The 21,656-nt window shown below is 39.7% G+C and overlaps 1 protein-coding gene across 3 annotated transcripts; it reads left to right on the forward strand.

Annotated features, from left to right (window-relative positions):
- Positions 1-3,067: 3,067 nt before the first annotated feature.
- On the forward strand, positions 3,068-19,450 carry TRA2B (transformer 2 beta homolog). 3 transcript variants are annotated; one of them, XM_004713421.3, is made up of 9 exons: positions 3,068-3,218; positions 12,510-12,643; positions 13,657-13,819; positions 14,480-14,668; positions 15,425-15,540; positions 16,486-16,569; positions 17,137-17,196; positions 17,614-17,687; positions 18,201-19,450. In XM_004713421.3, exons 1-9 carry the CDS (start codon positions 3,183-3,185, stop codon positions 18,209-18,211), a joined length of 867 nt encoding a protein of 288 aa, XP_004713478.1. In that variant the 5' UTR covers positions 3,068-3,182; the 3' UTR covers positions 18,212-19,450. The 3 variants fall into 3 exon arrangements, with proteins under 3 accessions (XP_004713478.1, XP_045152342.1, XP_045152343.1); XM_045296407.1 differs by having other exon boundaries at positions 17,617-17,687; XM_045296408.1 differs by lacking the exon at positions 12,510-12,643.
- Positions 19,451-21,656: the final 2,206 nt, after the last annotated feature.

Genomic DNA, 21,656 nt, shown 5'->3' on the forward strand with positions numbered 1-21,656 from the left:
GGGCACCATCAGCTTTCTTCACCACATTTGCTTATTCACCCGCTTTGTCTTCAGCAGTATTAAGGTAGCAGAAGGACATTGGGCCTTCACTCAAGTACCCACTCAAAGCAAGAATACTTTCTTCTATTAAATTGGCATTCTATGACATTCTTGGTATTTTTATGTTTGTATTACTATTGTTTTATCCTGACCACCTCATTTCATTTCTGTTCTTTATTGTTTCTGTTTGGTTTACCAGTTTGCGAAGCACAGAAAGACAGTATGCATAGAGATAATAACTGGTACAAGGATTTTATGAGATGTAGGGTAGGTAGGGGGGAAATCGGGAGGATGAGGGGATTTGGGGAGTGAACAATGAAGGTGGGAAGGTGGGAAGTGGGGGGAGCACTAGAACTGAATGTGACTACACAATTCATTTCAAAGATGATTTAATTATGGGGGGGTCGGGAGAAAATGCTCTGAAAGTGATTGTGGTAATGATTGTAGAATTCTTCTTGACATGATTGAACAATTGAATTGTATGATGTGAATTATGTGCCAATAAAACTAAAAAAAAAACAAAACTCTTTTGAAGGACCGAGTTCATCTGAATAAATACAGAAATGGTCCTGCTTTCAGATGGAAAGACTTAATATTATAACTATGTAACCAATTTGCTCAGTAAACTTTCACTCAAATAACAATGAAACCAAAAGGTTAAAACAAATAATTCGTTAATATGTCTGCAGGGGCAGTGAATTATTTAATGTGGCCCTCCTAGCCAAAGTCTCTAACTCCCACCAAAGGATCTTTTCCTGCCTGGGTATGGAAAGAGTGTGACAGATACTGGTAGGATTCACTTGTGCTTAACTGTGAATGAGACTTCCTGGAATGACTTCCTGCTGTATATAAGATCAGTCCTCTAAGGAAGGAGGGGTTTTCCTTACCAGCAAGGGCCAGAAGTGGAGCAATTCTTCTGGACTTGAGATCCCAAACAGTGAACCTCCTGAATCCAGAAGATAACAAACAGTAACATCAGAGAAGCAGCAGCAGAACCAGGATCCAGAGCACGGAACAGCATGATAGACTTCCCAACTCACAGAGCAAATAAAGCTGAGTGCTTTTGTGTAGGAGGTTGGCTTGCAGAATGGGGTGGCTCTGGGCATTTACATGGGAAAGCTGGGCTTGCTGACCCCTGGAAGTGCGGCTGAGTGCCTTCAGGCTGAGGATTAGTGAAGTGGGGTGCCTCAAGGAGCTAGGTTTGTGAACCCAGAGCTTGAATTGAATGAACGCCTTTTGGTTGAGGCTTCTACCGGAGCGGTATGCCCCTTTGGGCATTTATATATGACTAGATCGGAAAGACTTTTGTAACATGTCCGGGTAAACAATTATCCTGAGCATTTATCACTGACATTACAACCTGGTGAACTTCCTTAAATCCTTTCATCAGAAGGAGACAGCCAGGGTGTAGCATAGCAGCAATGGAACACACATTCTAGTTCTTTAATGCTTCCTCCCCACCACTATCATGACACCAGTTCTACCTTACAAATCTGGCTAGACCAGAGCATGTACACTGATACAGATAAGAGCTAGAAACACAGGGAACAGGAGAGACAAAGCCCTCAGGAACAATAATGGGAGTATCCATACCCTGAGGGTAGAGGGAAGGTGGGGGGAGAAGGGGGAGAAAGAGGGAACTGACTATAATGATGGACTTATAACCCCACACACACACACAGGGGGACAAACAACAGAAACGTGGGCAAAGGGAGACAGCACATGGTGTAAGATATGAAAATAATAATAATTTATCATTTATCAGGGGTCTACAAAGGTGTGTGTGGGGGGGGAATGAGGTTAAAAAGAGGAGCAGATACTAAGGGCTCAAGCAGAAAGAAAATGTTTTGAAAATGAAGATGGCAACATATGTTGAAATGTGTTTGATACAATTGATGTATGGATTGTTATAAGAGCTGTGAGAGCCCCAGTAAAATGATTTATTAACAATAAATAACCCGTTTCATCATGAATGATTTTACGTGATCAAAAATCAAAACAAGGATTTTTTTCTGCATTATCGGGCATCTCTACAATTAATCTAGGATACCCCTGTTGTTTTCCTGTATAAGAAAATCCAGGATAGGTAAATCTATATACAGAGTAACTGAATTAAGGATTCCTTGGGGGCATGGCAGAGGAGGTTGTGGGAGATGGGAAGCTAAAAAAACGATGAGTACAAGAACACAGAAAATGTTCTAAAACAGATGTGGTGATAATTGTTCCACTCTTTCTGAAGTGGTTGAACTGCTGAATTGTTTGATATGTGAACTATATGCCAATTAAACTGTCAAAAATTATAGTGTGAATTGTGTTTAACCCACTGCCATCAAAACCGCTCCTTGAGGTTTCTGAGATGGTCAATCTTTACAGAGCAACCTCATCTTTCTGCCTCTGAGAGGCTGGTGGGTTTGAACCAGCCTAACCGCCGCTAACCACAGCACCACCCGACTCTGTTTATTTAACAGTTCTCCAGCATTAGCTCACAGACTCTCTGATTACTGTCTACCTAGACTTGGTAAAGGGTTTGGCATTTAGAAGATACTCGAAGGTTTTATTCAGGAAAAAAAACCTACAGCTGAGGCTACACAAAAACAAAGAAATGCCGGCGTTCTGCCCTTTGCAACCAAGGGAACGCTCACGAGAGAAATTAGTGAAGCAGAAAAAAAAAAAGATTAAGGGAATGGGAGAAATGGAAAGGACTTCTCCCTCCCCTATCCAGGGCGGTTGCTCTGGAAGGTTCCAGAAAGGATTCCGACACCCCCGAGACATCACACTCCCAAACCACAGAAGCACCTATCACTTTCCCGCCTCCGAGGCCCAGAATGGGGGTGGAGCTTTTTGAGGGGCGGGGCGGTGAGAGCACTGGGCTGACGTCACATCCGGTCCAGCCTGCGCCACCGCGGGAGAGGGAAGGCCACGCAGGAAAGGGGCGGGGCCAAGAAAGCGCGCGTTCTGGCCGGGGGCGGGGCGCGCTTAAGGAGCCTCGCGTCACATCCGCCAGCGTTAGAGTCTGTGAGGAGGCAGCGTGGAGTGCTTCGTCTCTGAACGGCTCTGAAAGCTGCGTTCTACGCGGCTGCCTCGGCCCGGGAGGTTGACAGCTTCGACTGAAGCGCATCGAGCGGCGACTGCAGCCCGGAGTCATGAGCGACAGCGGCGAGCAGAACTACGGCGAGCGGGTACGTAGAGGTGGTGCAGAGGGCAGCTGTGTGATCACAGCTTCTCTCATCTCTTTGGAGGCCTGTTGGCCTCGCGCCGGGCGACAGAGGTTTAGGCTCCGAAGGCTGAGAGACAGAAGGTTAGGAGAGGGCTTTTTTTTCTTCACTGAGCCCTCGTAAGTAGTGTTTTAGGTCGTGAGAGCGGCCACCGGCTGGTTTCCCTGGCCTCCTGCCCGAGACGGCCGTTTGATCCGTTAGAAGGGGGGAGTGAGATTAAAGATGGCCGCGGCGTCCCCTCGGTGTGGGGGGAGGGGAGCGGGATCTGGTTTCGCCGTTGCTCGCCTGCCGCAGCCATCTTGGGCTGGCGAGCTGGGCGCGCTGCCAGAGGCACAAAATGGCGGCGGCGGGGCCCGCGGACTGCGCGCGCCTCCGGGGCGGGGCCGGGAGGGAAAGGAAGGGGCGGCGAGGCTGTGGTTTCGCCGGCTGTTGGAGGGTCCACGAGACCGGGTTCTGGGCCCCGGAAAAGACAGGTTCGCGGGCCAGCGAGCTGCGGGAGGAGACGCCGCCGCGCGCGGCCCTATGGCCTCGGGGGCGGGGCCCGCGGCGCGGGCTTTGTCGGCTCGCTGGGGAGAGGAGGGGCCGGAAGGGCGTTCCAGCGAGCGCGCTCGGAGCCGAGGGCGGGGACCGACCTTGCGCGCGTGCGAGGAAGGTTGGCGGGGGCTGCTGGATGGCGCCGTTAGTTGCTTTCTTTCGAGGCGATCCGATACTTTGAAGAGTGGCTTCTGTTGGTACTCTTTTTTTTTTTTTTTAATTGATCGAGCGAGACGTTGAGGGCTGATTGAATAAGGAGAATTTAAAACCGCTGCGACACTTAGGAAGCCGCTGAGTGGATGGGGTTGTGGGGGCACCATTTTGTGAAGAGGGTGAAAAGCATTCTGGGTTTCTAGCTTGGCGATTAGAAGTAAGCAGCCACGTGGACTGGTGTGAGCTTGGCGTTGAAAGAAGTTGGGTGTCGGGTGTTTGGGATTTTAATCTTAGCCTTTTAAAGAAACTTAGTGTTCCCCTCTGCTGGTAGAACTGGCGAGATCTGAAGAGTATTTTTCAGCTCTCCAATGGGAGCGCGTACTCGAGACTGCCGTCTTGAGAGGGTCTCTTTCAGGAACCCGCTTCCTGTTTCTCTTTGTTTCTAGAACGTGAGGGAATCCACTGGGCAACTTTGGAACCGGGTTTGATGGAATTAACCGGACCTTAAATTAGTTTCTTGGGACTGGCGATTGGATCGAGACCCCAAGCTTTAAAACTGAGACTTGTGCTTAGGCCGCAAATCACTTCATTTCCGCTTTTACATTTCCGTTGTTAGAGGGAAAGGAGAGCTTGAGTACTAGTTAGTGAGCGAAGGTGGATTATAGCTGCATTTGCGAGGGTGGAAACTGCCCAAAGATTAATAAACTTATTTTGTAAAATGGGGGGGGGGTCCTGGTTAGAGATTGCTGAAGAGATACCGTCATCTTAACTAGAGATCTACAACTTCAATTTTTCTTTAAAAACTACATACTAGACTTCGTTGCGTACCATAGGTATTAAGTTCTAGGAGAGAACAATTAAAACGGCATGTATTTTTGCTACCATAAGGGACTCTGGGAAAGATTTTAACAAGAATCGTTTGAAAAATGCTATTAAGAGCAAGGTAGAACTGTCAAACTTGGGAATGGTCAAACCTTCCCATTCTTAAGAACTGCCTGGAAGCTATGAAAAGTTTATGATGGGTGTGTTCAAGGTAACTGTGGAGGTGCTTACTGTTTTAACTTCTGGAATTTAAAGTTTTAACTTTAAGCTTTTGAAACATTACCAAATGGTTTCTTGTTCAAATGGAATCTTCCCTATTCCGTATCCCAATCCTGCACTGCCTCACTCAATTTCCAAGAAGCTCCCGCCCCCCGCCCGCCCCCCTTTTCTTAACATCTAAAGCCAATAACACCTATCCCCATGGCACTGGTTAGTGACTGGGCTGCTAACGTTTTGATTGGTAGTTAAAACTGATCACCTTTTCTGTAAGAAAGATGAGGCTATCTGCCTCAGAAATCCTTATGTAGTGTAGAGGAGTCCGAATTGCCTAGATGATGGTGAGTTTGGCCCTTTTTTAGTTGGTTTTAAACCTTCCTGAACAGCCAGGTTTTATATGTGGAAACTTGTAGAATTGGTCAGCATACTCGGTAAATCAGTACATATTTAATGTGACTACATGATGTGTTACTTTGTAATGAGTACTTAGGGCAAAGTAGCTATGGGGTCTGAAGTGTGTTTATTATTTCTGCATCTCAAAGATGATATATTTATATTTAAAACTGCTTTCCTAGCCAGAGTTAGCTTTCCTGAACTAGCCAAGCCACGTTCAAAAGTAAAATCTCTATAGTGGCTCAAGTGGCTTCAATTCAAGTACTTAACCAAATTGCCAACCCTGGGGGCGGTGTTCTAACAGATGAATTCCTTCACAACTTAAAAGAATTAAGAGCATAACTAAGCAAGTTTAAACAATGGCTAGGTATTGTAGGGTTAGTATTCATACCTTAAGTAAATCTTTGAGGCCTCTAATCTCTGCATAGGAGTATGTGAGTTTTGTGTTGTCTGATCTCGAGTCAGTTTTTACTATGCTACCCTTTTACAGTTATGATCTCTAGGCAACAATAAGGAAACTATTGAAAGGACAGGACCCAAATAGGGCTTTAATTTCTGTGAAGCGATCAGGATTACACTAGTAAATATATTTTGACCTGGCAAATACTTTAATAGAATACTGGCTATTTGTAAGAAACTGTATTTAAAATACAAGTGCCTGCTTTCAGTTAAATACAGCATCTGGATACTTAGCATTCCATCAAAGCTGCCTTTTGAATTCTGCAGTTTTCCTCCTCTTGCTAATCTTCAGTTGTCTTTTAGTATTCTGTTTTTAACACCGTAACTCTTATATTCAATATTGAGACATCTAGATCTTTTGTTTCTTCCTAAAGAATATCTCACCAAACTCTTTAATACTGTCAAGTGGAAGGAAATGTTTGGTACTACCCGGGAGTCCAGTTAGCTGTGAGTAGTCTAGGCTCTTTATGAAAGTAGGCTTAAATGAGTTTATTGATTATAAGAATGCTTTAATACTCTGGACATTGTCTGGGAATAGAAGGTGGTGTTTTCAAACTGAAAATATAAGGTAAGTATTACCGGTTTTGTCAAGGTATGGAAGAGGAATTCAGACTGGTGTGAAAGCCCTTGTTGACCCCTCCCTTCTTACCTTTACATGCAAAACACTTTCTCAGTTGGTTCACACTTTCAAGGCACCGTGAGAGAGGTAGACTTTAGAACCATAGTATATTTTATGGTGTTGATCCGGTTTTGCACTTAATAGGTATTTTTATAAAGTACAGAGATGGTATTTTGATTTCCTGTCAATTCAATTTATAGCACCATTTGGCTACAGGGGAAAAAACCATTTGGATTGGCCTTTTTACAAACCAGAACACTGTGTTTTCTTTGTCCTCTGTAATTTTTAAACCATTGCCTTGCCAGTCATCTTACCAACAAGAACTTCCCAAAAAGCTTTCTGGGGAAATTTATTTTTTAATATTTTAACACTAAAGCTCCTCGTGGGCTATTGCAACTCCTGGAATGATTTTTAACAAAAATTGTGTTGGCTGGTAGGATGGATCTGTTTCTAAGTAAGACTTCTTAACAATGTGCATCATATTAGACCAATGGTTAGTCCTTCGGTTTTATAAAGTGGCCACTTGAAATTACTAAACTGAGTTGGAATATATACTCAGTTGTGTGTGGTGTTCTTTGAATATGAGAAAGAATTTGGAAGAGGTACAAATAACAGTAGGAAGGCATCCATGATGGAAATAGGACATTAACCTCTGTTCCAGTATTCAGTCTTATATATCTATCTACTGTATCTGTACTTACATTTAGGAGGCCCTAAGAGGAAATCTGCTTGGGCATTCTGATTCCATGATTACATTTATGTTGCCAGTAAATATCTCCCATTACATTTTAGTGATGGATATTAAAAAGAAAAGCAATTGCTGTGACTCCTTTAAGGTAAAGGCCTATTATAATTTTCTCCTGGATTAAAGTTCAACAATTAAAAGATAGCTTAGAAGTTAACCTTTGAAATTACATCACATTTCCTCTGGTAGACATGGTTGTCTTGATCTAAATTGGGAAGGCTTGTTTTTTTGTTGTGTTTTTTTTTTACCCTAAAAAAGAATTCAGGGGAGAAAGGCTTTAGGATTTCCCCCCTCTGCCCCAACAAAGAAATAAAACTTAGGTTAGCAAATCATTGATAACGCAGTAGTAAAAGTCTTTGAAGGAGATAGGAAAAATGGAATGCTTATGGAAGTATTTTGTTTAGTGCTCAGTGTACACTGATACTGTATTGATTTGCTAGGTTGGCATTCTTTAAATGATTTGAGGTGAGCCTATAATTCTCCCAATCTTGCCACCTTTGAACCTAGGGTTCCTTTTTTGTATATCTGAAGCTTTTAGTATTGTTCTTTGGGGTGAGGATATTACCACATTTTGTGAAAATGCCCGCTGTTTGGATTCAAGTTTGTTCTGTTTTTCTTTGTAGTTTATCGCATGGTTAACTTGACATTTTTTCCTCTGATTTTAAAATGCTCTAAATTTAGTAGTTGGGCTATCCATGCTGTACATTTTTATTAGAGCGGCTTTCTACAGGTGGATTAAACACTAAAGCTCCAAATTTTTAGGTTCTTTGATATTTTGACAGTCCTTAAATATGCAGTGCAAAAATGTGATATTAAATATATTATTTGACCTTACCTAGAAAATCACAATATTGTAAAACTTCATTAACCCCAAGTCTTTGACATTGTATAAATAGTCCATGCTTTCCTTTCTTGCACTTTTGTATTAATGTGTCACTTGGACTAGAGATACTGACACTGGCATTTTCTATTGATGAATAAAATAAGTGTGAAATGTAATTTTAGTTCTTAAAGTGTTAAATGAACAGTAAATGTTCACGTGAAAAGTTCACATTCACTTAAGCATGATAAAGTCTATTTGGAGTAGACAAATAAAAATTACTACATTTTAGAATGGCAACTAGCTTCAGTTTTTTTGAGCTGCATATTCTAGGGTTTTCTTTGTTTTGTTTTTTAAATCCAAAACCAAAGGGATTTTTCTAGTTTCAGTTTTGGCACTGGATTTTATCCTGGAGTTTTAAAATATTCTTCATCCTGTTCTTTTTCTATTAAGGTTAATGTTGAAGAAGGAAAATGCGGAAGTCGTCATTTGACAAGTTTTATAAATGAGTATTTGAAGCTCAGGAATAAGTGAAGCTGAAATTTGAAAAAATAAAAGAATGCATGCTAATTATCAGACCAGAAGTCCCACTTGTAGAATATTGAGCAATTTGTGAGAAGTGGGGAAGATGAAAGAAGTCAGAATTTGAAACGGAAGAATGAAGAAAAGAAATAAAAATGAAGTTAAGATAAGAAGTAATCTGGAATCAGAAAGCACTACGCTAAGTAATTACTAGTCTGTTTATGTGTCCCTGTATATTTTGCTAAACATGCATGCATTATTTGTTTAATAGAAGAAAATATATACAGGGTTAAGAAGTGCCTTCCAGGGGAAACGTTTACATTAGGTAATTCTAACTTTAATTTGCTTGGTCAAATGATTGAAATGCCTTTTCTTTTTCTTTTAAATTAACCCTTTGTAGTCAAATATTAGGCAGAAATGAGTAGTTCTGTAGTGTGGGTGACTGTTCACATAATGGTCTCTCCCCCTTAGGTTTTCATCTAACTCATGGTGTTTGTGACTGCCTACTTCTATTTTCTCTCACAGCTTGGTGTTTCCTTATGATGGTGGGGCAGGCAGGGAGGGGAGTGTGCACATACACTCCTGCATACTGAACCAGTATAGTGTTAGCAGATGCTTTACTTTTACTCTCGCTTCTAGCACTTAGCTGTTAGTAGTAGTTTGATAGAGATTTATAAAGGTAGCTTTGTTCCTGGTCCTCACCCTCCCACAAGTGCAGAGGAAATCACAAATTTTTTTACAGGGTGGGGGGTGAGTTTTATTTTATTTTTTGTCTATGGAGGGGGAAGGAGTCCCACGATTCGTGTGATGTTAACTAGCTGTATACAGCAAGTATATGTTAATCATGCCTTGTATTACCCAGCCAACAACTGCCTTCTTTCTACTAGGAAAAGTCAAGCTAAGTGATATCTTAAGTGATTGATTCTTCCTGAAGTAAAGGCAACCTTAGAAATATGTTCATAAAGCACTTTGAGAAGGTGGTTTAAATAGCATTTCTTGGAAAGACCATCTTAAAGGGTTTAAGTCTATTGTAATGTAAATTTTTTGGCCTTTTTGTGGTCTCTACCTTGCCTTAGTTTTTGTATTCTTCTCCCAGTTACTTGAGGTTACTTTAACAACTGGCGTATTTGTGTGTCCAAGCTGACTTTATTTTTATGGTAAGACCAGGCTTTCACATGAAAAACAAAAAATAGTTTTGTGTACTTTTTTAAAAAATCCTGGCTTGTTTAAAGAACTTACAGTTTGATTTAATATTAACTGTATTTTAAACTAAAAAAGAGTGGGTTGAGGTTAAAGGGATGTTCTGTTACCGGGGTGGGGGGCACGAGGCTTTAAATCAGGAGACCTGGGTGGTTCTTGATGGGGGGGGGGGCACACCATTTATCCATCTGTGGGAAAGAGCAACTTAAAATGTGACCACAGTGGACCCCATCTTATCTGTAACTTCCACCCTCTTGGTCAAAGTCTCTTTAAATTTGAGGATGCCTTGCTCTAGACAGGCCTCTGGTCTTTTGAGGATAGGATGCCATAAGGTGCATGCTTCAGGCAGGCAGGTCGGCCAAGTAGGTAGGCAGAAGCAGGAATCCTATAAACCAGTTGAGTTCTTAAAGCATCAAAGATACGGTTTCCCTCTTATTCCTAGTCTTTAAGACACTACTGCTCCGTTTGGGGAGCAGCAATTTAGTATTAAACAATTACTGCATTATTTGTGACACTTGGTCTGCTAAAATTCCTTGAGGAAACTAAGACTTATGTTTTTCTACTCTCTTAGTTGGATAAACTGCCTAAAGCAAGAGGCTTGATGGAAATCTAGATTTTTCTTGCCTACTTATATTTAGGTTGTGGCTGATGCTAAAATTTAATTGGTATTCTAGCTTTTTACATGAAGCGTCCATATTCTCTTTAACCCCTTTTCCGGGAAATTTTCTGTTACCCATTCCATGGCATAAACTATAGCATTGGAATAAGCCGTTTTGTAACATTAGAGTTCTTTCTTTTAACTATTAACGCATTAGCTTTTGTTTGTGGTGTAGCTAGATGGTACTAATTAGACTTAACCCTTTTCTTACTGTCTCTCCACCCACCCACACCCACCCCCCTTCCGCTTTAGTTTAGAGACTTAGCTAGTTCTGTGTCAAAGGGCAGAGGGAGGTTAGCTATATACTTGTAAACATCTCAGTGTATATGTTAGAGAATTCAGGACCTAGTTCTTTGGGGTTCCCAGAGCAGCAGTAAATCCATTAACCATTTTGTTCTTGGTGCTAAGAAAGCTGTTGCACATCTTTTTCTTTGAAATCTCTTTATAGAAAAGGGAGCTGCTGTCAGTTCATGTCATTACATCGAAACTTACATATGACTTTGCAATCTATTTTTAACACTTAGTTTTGTTTTTAGGCTAGAGTTCTGAATTCTATTAATGACTGTTACTATTTGTTTCTCCCTTTTACATTTCAATTTAATTATTCCCTATTTGTCATTTTGAGAGTGGGGAGGTCTATTGTGATTATTCCATTTGCACCTACTCAAATTTTTGGATGGAAAGAATCACTAGATTAAATATTATTTTAACTTGCTTAAATTGGGTTACCAATAGAGGCTTCTTTGTAGTGGGATACGCTTTGGGCTGCTAACAACACATGATCAGCATTTTAAACCCACCAGCAACTCTGAGGGAGTTTTTGCTCATGTAATCCTGTAGGGGCAGTTCTGCTCTGTCTACGGGGTCAACATAGGGTTTCCTTGATTTTGATACTTAAAAATTGGCAGGTTTCTGGTTCTGTTACTCTGCCCTTTACTGTTCCAGTGCCTTAGAAGAACTTACTTTCAGTACTATTACTTGTACTGAATTGTGCCTTTCTATTGGTGTGGGTGTGTGTGTGCGCTCTCCTGGTGGTGTAGTGGTTTGCTCAGTGGGCTGCAATCTGCAAGGTCAGCAGTTCAAAACCACTAGTCACTCAACTGAGGGGGGAAAGGCACTTTCTACTCCCTTAAAGAGTTAGTGTCAGAAACTCATGGGTGTAGTTCTGCTCTTTAGGGGGCCCTATGTGTTAGCATGGACTGGATGACAGTGAGTTTGGTGGGTGGGTATGTTTTGCTTAGGCTCCTGGATGAACTAGTTAGTTACCTTGTGCCCTTTTTTGCTGCTTGCTTTAGAGATCTTTTTGTGCCTTTCACTTTCTGTTTTGTTCCTATATCTTGATAAGGAAGCCTACATAGTTAATGCTCTTGATTTGGCTTTTGTACTGCCTTCCAGGCCCCTAGATTAGGCACCTCAGATCTAATCTGTTTCCGTGTGCCTTTGTGATTTATTTATTATTTAGTTGTGGGTTTCTGGTAAGCTTTCTGGTCATCAGCACAGGTCAGTGCCTTTCTGTTCATAACTATACTTACTAGTTATAGAGTTTAGTAGGGTGTCCACTGTTAGGTGGATAGAGATGGTCCTTGATTTTTTTTTTTTTTTTTTTGAATAGGATTTTGCCTCTAGAGCTTGAAATGGAGAGATCTTATCTCTTGCTATACTTAAAAACTATAATTTTAAAAGTTTAGGTGTTTAAAATATTTCTATTTTGGTTTTTTTAACTGCAAAACTTTTTAAGCAACTTACAAATTTCATAGGCTTTGTTGATTGCAATCTGAATAAAATAGTTATAAAGTATAGGTGTCATAGTTAGAAAGAATTTTCTTACCCTAGTCTTTATGAAGTCACGATCCCCTGGACAGTTCCTTTACTGTTTGATTTTTGTACCCCTTTCTAAAGGGAATGGGGTCAGATAGTGGAAGAAAGGACAAGTTAATTGACAACTTTAGTTGGAGCAAGGAAATTATACCAGGTATACAGTTCCTGCCCTTACGTATGTTTTCTTACCTTGGAAGGGGATTGCTTTTTCCCTCACCATTTATCTCACAGCAGCTTATTTGTTTTTGAAGTTGCCCAGAAAGTATACAAATTAAACTTTTGAAATCTGCGTGTAGGAATCCCGTTCTGCTTCCAGAAGTGGAAGTGCTCATGGATCTGGGAAATCTGCAAGGCATACCCCTGCAAGGTCTCGCTCCAAGGAAGATTCCAGGCGTTCCAGATCAAAGTCCAGGTCCAGATCTGAATCTAGGTAAGAAAGACTGTCATGGCATTTTCTTCTGTTACACTTAGCTCTGAAATTGGTGTGTGCTTTGTAAACCAGGAAGGTAGAGAGGGTTAGATTATTTGTTGGCCTTTTAAATACTGGTAACCAGATATGAACTTAATTCTAAGTTCATTCTATAAGTTTTGGGCGGCAGACTATTGAATGGCTAAGAGCCTGTGCTTTTGGAGTCAGGATTCAACTCTTTACCTCTATTTTTGCGGTCTTGGGTAGATTGCTTAACCTTTTCAACTTTAGTTTCTTTATCTGTACAGGAAGAGGTTAGCAATAGGGCTAGTTCTTTGGAGTTGTGGAGACTACTTAGTATGGCAACTATACTTCAAAACCTGATGAGAAATAAGTAGGGTTTAGCATATTACATGTGTAATCAAACAATGCTGCAGTCCTTTCTTTCCTTTCCTTTTTTAATGCTGGTTGAGAAGGGTAAACATGACTAGGACGTTGCCAGTTTAAGCCTGGGACTCAGGCATAATTAGTAACCCCTTTTATCTTTGAAACAAATCTTGGTTGAAATAAACAAGCTCATATGGATGGTTTTTCTAGTGAAGAGCCACTCACTGGTTTAAAAAAACTCGTGGAAAACTACTTGGGATGGTGATAGTATCTTGCTGACTGAATATGGTGAGCATGTTGTGAGAAGCAGAAAAATGGAGTGTTCTAATGGGGAGAAGAGATGGGTGCAGTAAGTTAGTGTACTGTTGCATGTACTGTTGGTTTTCAAAAGCTACTAAATGTCCATTTTAATCTTCATATTACTTAAACAAATGTTGGAGAGAGCTGTGGTTTGAGAACTTTTCCCAGAAAGAATTTAAATGAGTAAAGAAAAGTGAGAACCCCAGTTAATTGGTGCCGTGTTGGTGTATGTCTGAAGTCTGTATAAGTGTTCCCTCGCTTGAAAGTTTTGACTAGAGTAGTAAATAAACTACTAACATGGCTATTGTCAGATATTTGGTCCTAACCTTGAAGCCTTTGTCTTGCAGGTCTAGATCCAGAAGAAGTTCAAGAAGGCATTACACAAGATCTCGGTCTCGGTCTCGTTCCCATCGACGATCCCGTAGCCGGTCTTACAGTCGAGATTATCGTAGGCGGCACAGCCACAGTCATTCTCCCATGTCTACTCGCAGGCGTCATGTTGGGAATCGGGTAAGGTGAATTTTTCTGTTTTTAAAACCATGGATCAACAAAAGAACTTGTTTGGAGTTAAAACTGATTTTATTGGACCTCAGCCCTCTATCAGAAGTGTCACCCAATATTTACATAACTGGTACCTGACACAAATTTTACATTAAAGCTTTGGGGTAGGGTTTAAAGAAGCTTCTGGGGCTAGAGGGTGGGGTAGGAAGGGGCAAGTGATTGATTGCATAATCAAAAGGGAGACATGCTTAAGAATGAAATGGAATTTTCAGTGGAACTGCACTGTGATATTTTCTGTGCTGTAATCTTTAAGGGAAGCAAGCAGATCACCAAATCCGAGAATTTTAACTATTGGGCTTTGTTTATAAACTTGTGTGAACATTTGTGTCTGTTGTTTCTATAAAAATGGTGCCCAGTTCAATAATTCCCTTGGATTTTGGTGATTGAAAGCATCCCATTTGTATGCATATATATCACTTTGTTTTAAATTGCTTCCTTTTGGGGGCCACAGAAGTGGAGCTGAATATCCCCTGTGGAAATGTGTGTAAATATTCAAAATAAATCCTTAGAAGATGAATTGAATAGGATAAGTTCTCTGAAATAAGACGTTTTTGTTTTTATGATTTCATAAGTTTTCAAAATCTGCAATTCATTTCTTTGTAATTCTAGGCAAACCCTGATCCCAACTGTTGTCTTGGAGTGTTCGGGTTGAGCTTATACACCACCGAAAGAGACCTTAGAGAAGTGTTCTCTAAATATGGCCCCATTGCTGATGTGTCTATTGTATATGACCAGCAGTCCAGGCGTTCAAGAGGATTTGCCTTTGTGTATTTTGAAAATGTAGACGATGCCAAGGAAGTAAGTGAAAAACCTATCTGTACCTTCATAAGAGTGATTCTTTGTGTCAATTCCAAATATTAATGACCAGCTAATTGGCACTCATTTGAGTTAAAAGGTAAGCAATTTTGGAATGGATGTGGTCGTTATGATCGGCTCACTCATTCTAAGTCACACTTTCTTGCTAATCACACTTCTTAAAAATAATAATGAAGTTATCGTTCCACTTCAGTAATTATAAACTAATGAATGCCCCAATTCTTTGACCTTTGCCACATTTAATTCAACAAAGATCTGGACCAGACCACCCAAAAACTGAAATTTTGGTCTAAAGGATGAGTGAATATTAAATAATCCTTTACCTTATAATATCAATGTAGACAAAGGAATAGGAACTGAGCAAGTAGTTTCAAATTTGAATACTAATTTGACTTGAGTGAAGACCCAAAAAATCTGTATGAAGATAATGATCTAAAGGTACCCAAATAAAATGAGAAGTTATCCAAACTTAGACTGATCCGTGTAGTCTCAATCAGGATATTCAACATTATAAACCTAAAGAATTAGAAAAAGCCAAATGTGTATAATAGCTTGCTGTGTCTCAATAAACCTTTATTTGTGGAGAATGGTCATAATAATGATTTCAAGAAACAAGTCTTAAATTGTGTGAATCAAATGACTTGGATATAACTAGCTGGTAGATTGGTTTTATCTAGTTATGATCACTTGTCATTTTATTGAGGGAATGTATTAACACCTTACGTGTAACTTTTGTAGGCTAAAGAGCGTGCCAATGGAATGGAGCTTGATGGTCGTAGGATCAGAGTTGATTTCTCCATTACAAAAAGACCACACACCCCAACACCTGGCATTTATATGGGGAGACCTACCTAGTAAGTTTATATTTTGAATATAGTATACTTTTTTCAACTTGCTTACTTTGCACTAAGGGTTACATTCACTACGAACAATCTTCAGGGCTGATCTTCCCAAAGTATAAATTGTTTGATTTTAAGTTTTGTAACTAACTTAAAGTACATTTCGTATTTTTTTTCATTGGAAATACTCTTTCTGTAACAGATTTCTGAGTTAACTTTTAAATCTATTTCTTACAAGCTTTGCTAAGGGAGTAAGTGCTGAACTTCCTTTTTCTAAAGGATATACAAGCTTTGATCTAAATACTAGTCATTGCATTTTTTTACCCTTTGTACCTACCTGTATTTAGTGTGTTGGATTATGGGTATATTTTTCATCTTAGCAGTATCTCTTTAGAGATAAGTGTCTTAATAGTGTGTGATTTGGTGAAAGCAAAAGAATCCCTTACACGTGTTCCAGCGTGGGGGGTGCTTCCTCTCCGGGATATTGGAATTATCCAAGGAGGCTCCAAAGGCAAATAACCTGTATCTTTAAAAAATATTTGTCAATTGCTGCCAAGTAGTTTTCTGAAAGAGGGACAGTGACAAGTTTAGGCCAGGTAGATTTGGGAACATGAGCAATTCATACATATAAGCCAACCCAAATACCAGCTGAGACACCTAATTTTACCGCAAAACTGCCTTTAAAATGTGCTGAAAAACTCCGCTTATACACGAGTATATATGGTATGTATGTATCCTCGTAACAAAGCAGTGAGTGGTCTGTGTCTTAGACGAGAATAATGCAAAACATTAGTACTTTCTGAGTTTTTTGGTGCCAGTCTGCCTCTCTAGAGAGAGTTATGCTGTAGCAATTTCTCAGCCTTATCCACAGAGCTTAGTGTCATGTGTTTTGTATGTCAAGCTCTAGTCTCAAATTGAAAAATTACTGGTATTGTAAAAGGCTTAATTTTTTATTCATAGTGGCAGTTCACGCCGTCGCGACTACTATGACAGAGGATATGATCGAGGCTATGATGATCGGGACTACTATAGTCGATCATACAGGTAAAACATACTATGTATATCCTAAACTGAGTGTCTTTCAAAACCACTTTCTTATCTATATATCTTTTACTTCCATTTACATGTTTGCTTTTGTTCATTATGTAGATACAAATGGGATTTTTAACAATAGGATTCTTGGTAGCTTTCTATCAAAATCTTGATATACCTCAAAGAGTTGTCTTGTTTGTTGGAATGATCATGAACAGTAGTTTGAATAAATTATTTAGACCACAGTTAGCTTGGTATGACAGTGACCACATTTTTTATCAGCAAAATGTTGGGTCTTTGTTCTTTTAAAATTGTCTAGTTTATTATCACTCCCTGAAACCATTTTCTTAAGCACCATCTTACTAGTGACATTTTACAGGGGAAATTTTGGCAGATGATAGATTTAAAGTCTTGGCAGTGGGGTTATATAATCTAGTGATATTTACTGTAGCCACCAGAGAGAGCTCCAGGCCTGTTCTAAAAAGGGCAACAAAAAAGGCTCAAGTCAAACGTGATTATTATATGCAGGAATTCTATTATTTCAAATATTTAAAATGTATGTCCTTTCTACCTCAACAGAGGAGGGGGTGGTGGAGGAGGAGGATGGAGAGCCGCTCAAGACCGGGATCAAATTTATAGGTAGGCCAAGAGAAAATTTATCTATGAATGTTTTGATATTTATAATACTTGGCACCATCACACAAAATAGATTTCAGTAAACTTATGAAAATAGTTGTGAGGTAAAAGTGTTATGTGTATAAAATAATTGATTTTGTGCTAGAGGCTACTATATCATTTTGAGATGAAATCCTGGAGTAAGCTTAAAAGTGAATTGAACTGGTGGGGGGGGGGGGCTTGTTAAATGCAATTCATGGAATAGTTAACCTGAGGTTTAGAGAAAGGGTGGCTCTCTGGAATGAGACTTAATACTCCAAGGAGTCTAGCCAATTTTGAGACCGCTATCATTTGGGAGTGTAAGAAAGTGATGGTGTGTGATCTGATATACTTTTCATTGTGATTTATGGAGACTTAGACAGCTTTGAAATTTGTTCACAGAAGACGGTCGCCTTCTCCCTACTATAGTCGTGGAGGATACAGATCACGTTCTAGATCTCGATCATACTCTCCTCGTAAGTTTATTTTTTCATGACTGCTAATGTTCGTAATTAAACTGTTGCCATTGCCAGATTCTACACTTTTGTAGTTTTTCATAATGTTTAATATCTACCAAGTGTGTTAGTTGTTTACGTCTTCTAGAGACTTAAACTTATGGTAGTAATAGCTTGGCATGGTGGGGGGTTGCGTATCAGTTAATAAATCCATAAATTCACTGCCTTTGAATCCATTTTAACTTGTAGCAGCCTTATAGGATAGGGTAGTAAAAATACTCCTGTAAGTTTCTGACACTGTTTTAAGAGTAAAAAGGCCTTTCTCCTGAGGGAGCTACTGGTGGATTCCAATTGCTGGCCTTGCAGTTAACAGCCTCAAATGGAACCAACCACCAGGACTCCCAAAAAGTAATGAGTGGAGGGGCTAAAGAAAGTTTGGAGTTCACTTGTAGTAAATGCAGTCTGTTACTTGTTAAACTTTCAAAGTATGAGATAAATTCATTGCACATTAAACCTTTTTTTTTTTTTTTCTAGGCCGCTATTAAAGCATGAAGTTGAAGACTTTCTGAAACATGCCCTATAGTTGGGATATTGATTGTGGGCAATATTTTTTTATTGTCTCCTGTTAAAAAGTGAACAGTGCCTAGTGACGAAGTTAGGTGACTTTTACACCTTTTATGATGACTACTTTTGGTGGAGTTGAAATGCTGTTTTCATTCTGCATTTGTGTAGTTTGGTGCTTTGTTCAAAGTTAAGTGTTTTCAGAAAAGTATGTTTTGCATGTATTTTTTTACAGTCTAAATTTTGACTGCCGAGAAGTTTCTATTGTACAAATCTTCATTCAAAAGGTTTTTCTACTGAATTCAGGGTATTCTGAAGATCAAAGCCTGTGTTGTAAATTGCTACCAAATGGCAAAAAAAAGTGGGAATAGTTTTTTGTTGGGTTTTTTTTTCTTCCCTGTAACATCAATGCTTAGCAGAACTGTTCAGAGTAAATTGTTGGTAGTAAATTTTAAAAGAAATACCCATTTGTCCTCCAGTTCATTGAAAGTACCATACTTAATATACTTGCAACTAAGTGTTAAATTATGCTCTGTAACTCTGTACTACTAGTCTTATTAGAACTAAAGATACTTCAATACAGCAAATGCTTAATGCTTAATTGTGGATTTGTCTGCTTTTATGTAACCTAGTATATATACAGCAGGGATTAAGAAGAGTTAGCCAGTGTATGCCTTTAAAAAGGCTAGTTCTTGGAGATTGTTACATTGGGATAATGGTATTTCAACTACTTATTGGCAAATGACAATACATTCCACCTCAAATGTAATTTTGTCCTATGCTATGTGAAAAAAATACTGGGCGCTGCAGAGTACAGCATGAAAGATAACAGACTTCGCCTGTTCATTTTTGAAATATTCTTTTTAGGTCCTTTGCTTACCAAAGGAGGCCCAATTTCACTCAAATGCTTTGAGAAGCCCTGTTTAAATAAACTCAAATGGAAGAAGAAAATTTACTGCTGTGACTACAGTTTACAAAGAAGTATATTTCTGTTCTAGTTTGCTTTGTGGTTTAAATCTTCAATAATTCTGTGCTGTGCCCTTAATTCTCACGTCTGTATCTGAGCCCAGGTAGTCTAAATTTACACTTCTCCAAACCCCCACCCCACCCCCAATAGGTAAAAATTGGAATATGGAGCAATTGAAAAGGACTATTTGCAACTCTTTGTCAAACCTTGGTGGTGTGTTTTGCTGGACCTGATAAATAAAACTGGAGTACACGAAGTATCTGGAAATTACTTTAAACCAATTTTAGTATGATTGATGCCTTCAAAGAAAATTGTTTTTTGGAATGTAGCCAGAGCAGATGTGTCATAGAGGACTAGATTAAAGGCTGAGGAGAATGGGATGGATCGTAAAGATTTTCACACCATTAGGCTGCAACATTTGTTGGGATTTACTGTGGGCAATGGTAAACGATGTTACTTAAATCAAGTTACAGCAAGCAAGAAAGGGTCCTGCATTATTTGGTGGTCTTATGAGGCTCAACTTGGTAGTGCATGTTTCCTTGAGTTCTGCATATAATCACAATGGTACCTAACCTGTTTGTGTACCACCAAGTCTAGACAAAATTAGGGCATATGGCAAAACACCCTTATGATTTGTTCTTTTGCCCGTTTTCAAGGTTTTCTGTGTATAAAATCCAAGATAAGTCTAGAAACAACTGGATTAATAATTTACCTAGGGACACTTACAAGGTGATTAGAGGGAAACAAGAAGCTAACGTACAGTGAATTTTAAAAGTTCCTCTGAATTTGTCAAAAAGCCACACTCTCCATTAGGAAATTACTTTTAGGTTGACATGTATTACCTAAATAACATAACTTTACAAAGCCAGACCATGAAAAGACCACCTTGTGCTCTGATTCTCTTAGCTGAGGAAGGATAGCAACTATGAACAAACTCTTAAACTGCCTCCATCTTTTCAGCCAAGTGATGTCAAGTCCATGTTGGAGTGGATCAGATATCTTCATGAGGCACTTCCAGCCAGAACCACCCAGTTAAACTCTTATCGAATTGCTGACACCCCCAGAAAATGAAATAGTACATGTTTATCGGTGTGTGCAACCTGCCAGTAATTTCATGTACAGAAGAAATACACAATCCAATTTTTTAAATGTAAAGATATTCTCCAACAAAATATAAATCAAGTTTAGCAAGCTGATTCAAATTAAAGCACCAGCAAAATAAAAGATGCCATTGCCAAACATTTTAACTGATTTCTAATTGGCTTATAGTAGCAAATATGACGATAGGTTTTCATAGGCAGTAGATAAATAGGCAAATCTTCATACTCTGACCCAGAAATTTCACACTTGCAAATGTACTCAGCAGGAGTGAGTTTACATCCACCAATAACACTTGGTATTCTCATAACATCCAAATGAGAAATAAATGCCCTTCAGTAGCAAGGGAATAAATATTCTGTGTCTATGGATGGACTTCAGACATGTTCAGTGAAGTAAAATACATTCTATGGAGTAGATGCTAAGACCAAGAACTGACAAAACTGAATTGGAATACTGATTAGTTCTACCTCATTGCTAGCAGGTAAATTCAGACTTGTAACAACAATACAAAAGTAGAGCTACCTTACATGAACAAGTTTGTTGAGGTGGGCCTTTTCCTTGGAGCAGTTGGTGGGATAGCAACATTCGTCTTGATTGGCAGTCAAGTGCTTAACCAAGGCTGCTTGGCTACATGGGAGTTGTATTATGAGGCATTCTGGAGTACTAAAATGTTTTCCAGTAGGTGTTATACATCTATTTTAAAGTTGCGAGTTTAGAAAGAGGGACAAGTAAGTTAAAGTACATTACACCTGAGAAGTACAAGTAGATCCTGAACGTAGGAATAATCAAAATTCAAAACATGATACTGGTTGCCATTGTGTTGATTTTTTTTTTTTTTATGGTGTCCACATCTGTGACCTTTAAGCAGCAGAATGCCAGGCCTGTACTCCAAAGCACCCGTGGGTGTGTTTGAAACGAACCTTTCCACTGATTGCTTGACCGTTTGAGCCCAAAACAAACCGATTCCATCAAATTGATTCCAACAGCAATTCCACAGGGTAGAACTGCCCCTGTGGGTTTCCCAAACAGAAAGCATCTGTCATCTATAGAGCACCTGGTGGTTTCAAACCGTTAGTCCAATGGCTAGCCCACTACACCACCAGGACTCCCTTTGAGCCACCTGGGTAGAACTGCCCCTGTGGGTTTCCCTAACAGTAGAAAGCATCTGTCATCCATAGAGCACCTGGTGGTTTCAAACTGTTAGTCCAATGGCTAACCCACTACACCAGGACTCCCTTTGAGCCACCTGGTGCCTCCTAAAATTCACTTACATGGTGTTTGTTGTGACTCAGCGACCCTGTGACTGCCTTTAAGAATTTGCAAGTATGAAAACAGCCAAGTGGCATGCAACAAGAATGTGA

The sequence above is a fragment of the Echinops telfairi genome, unplaced genomic scaffold (genome assembly GCF_000313985.2).
Source record: "Echinops telfairi isolate 266 unplaced genomic scaffold, ASM31398v2 ScPeMD7_7407;HRSCAF=8445, whole genome shotgun sequence".
NCBI classification, from domain to species: domain Eukaryota; kingdom Metazoa; phylum Chordata; class Mammalia; order Afrosoricida; family Tenrecidae; genus Echinops; species Echinops telfairi.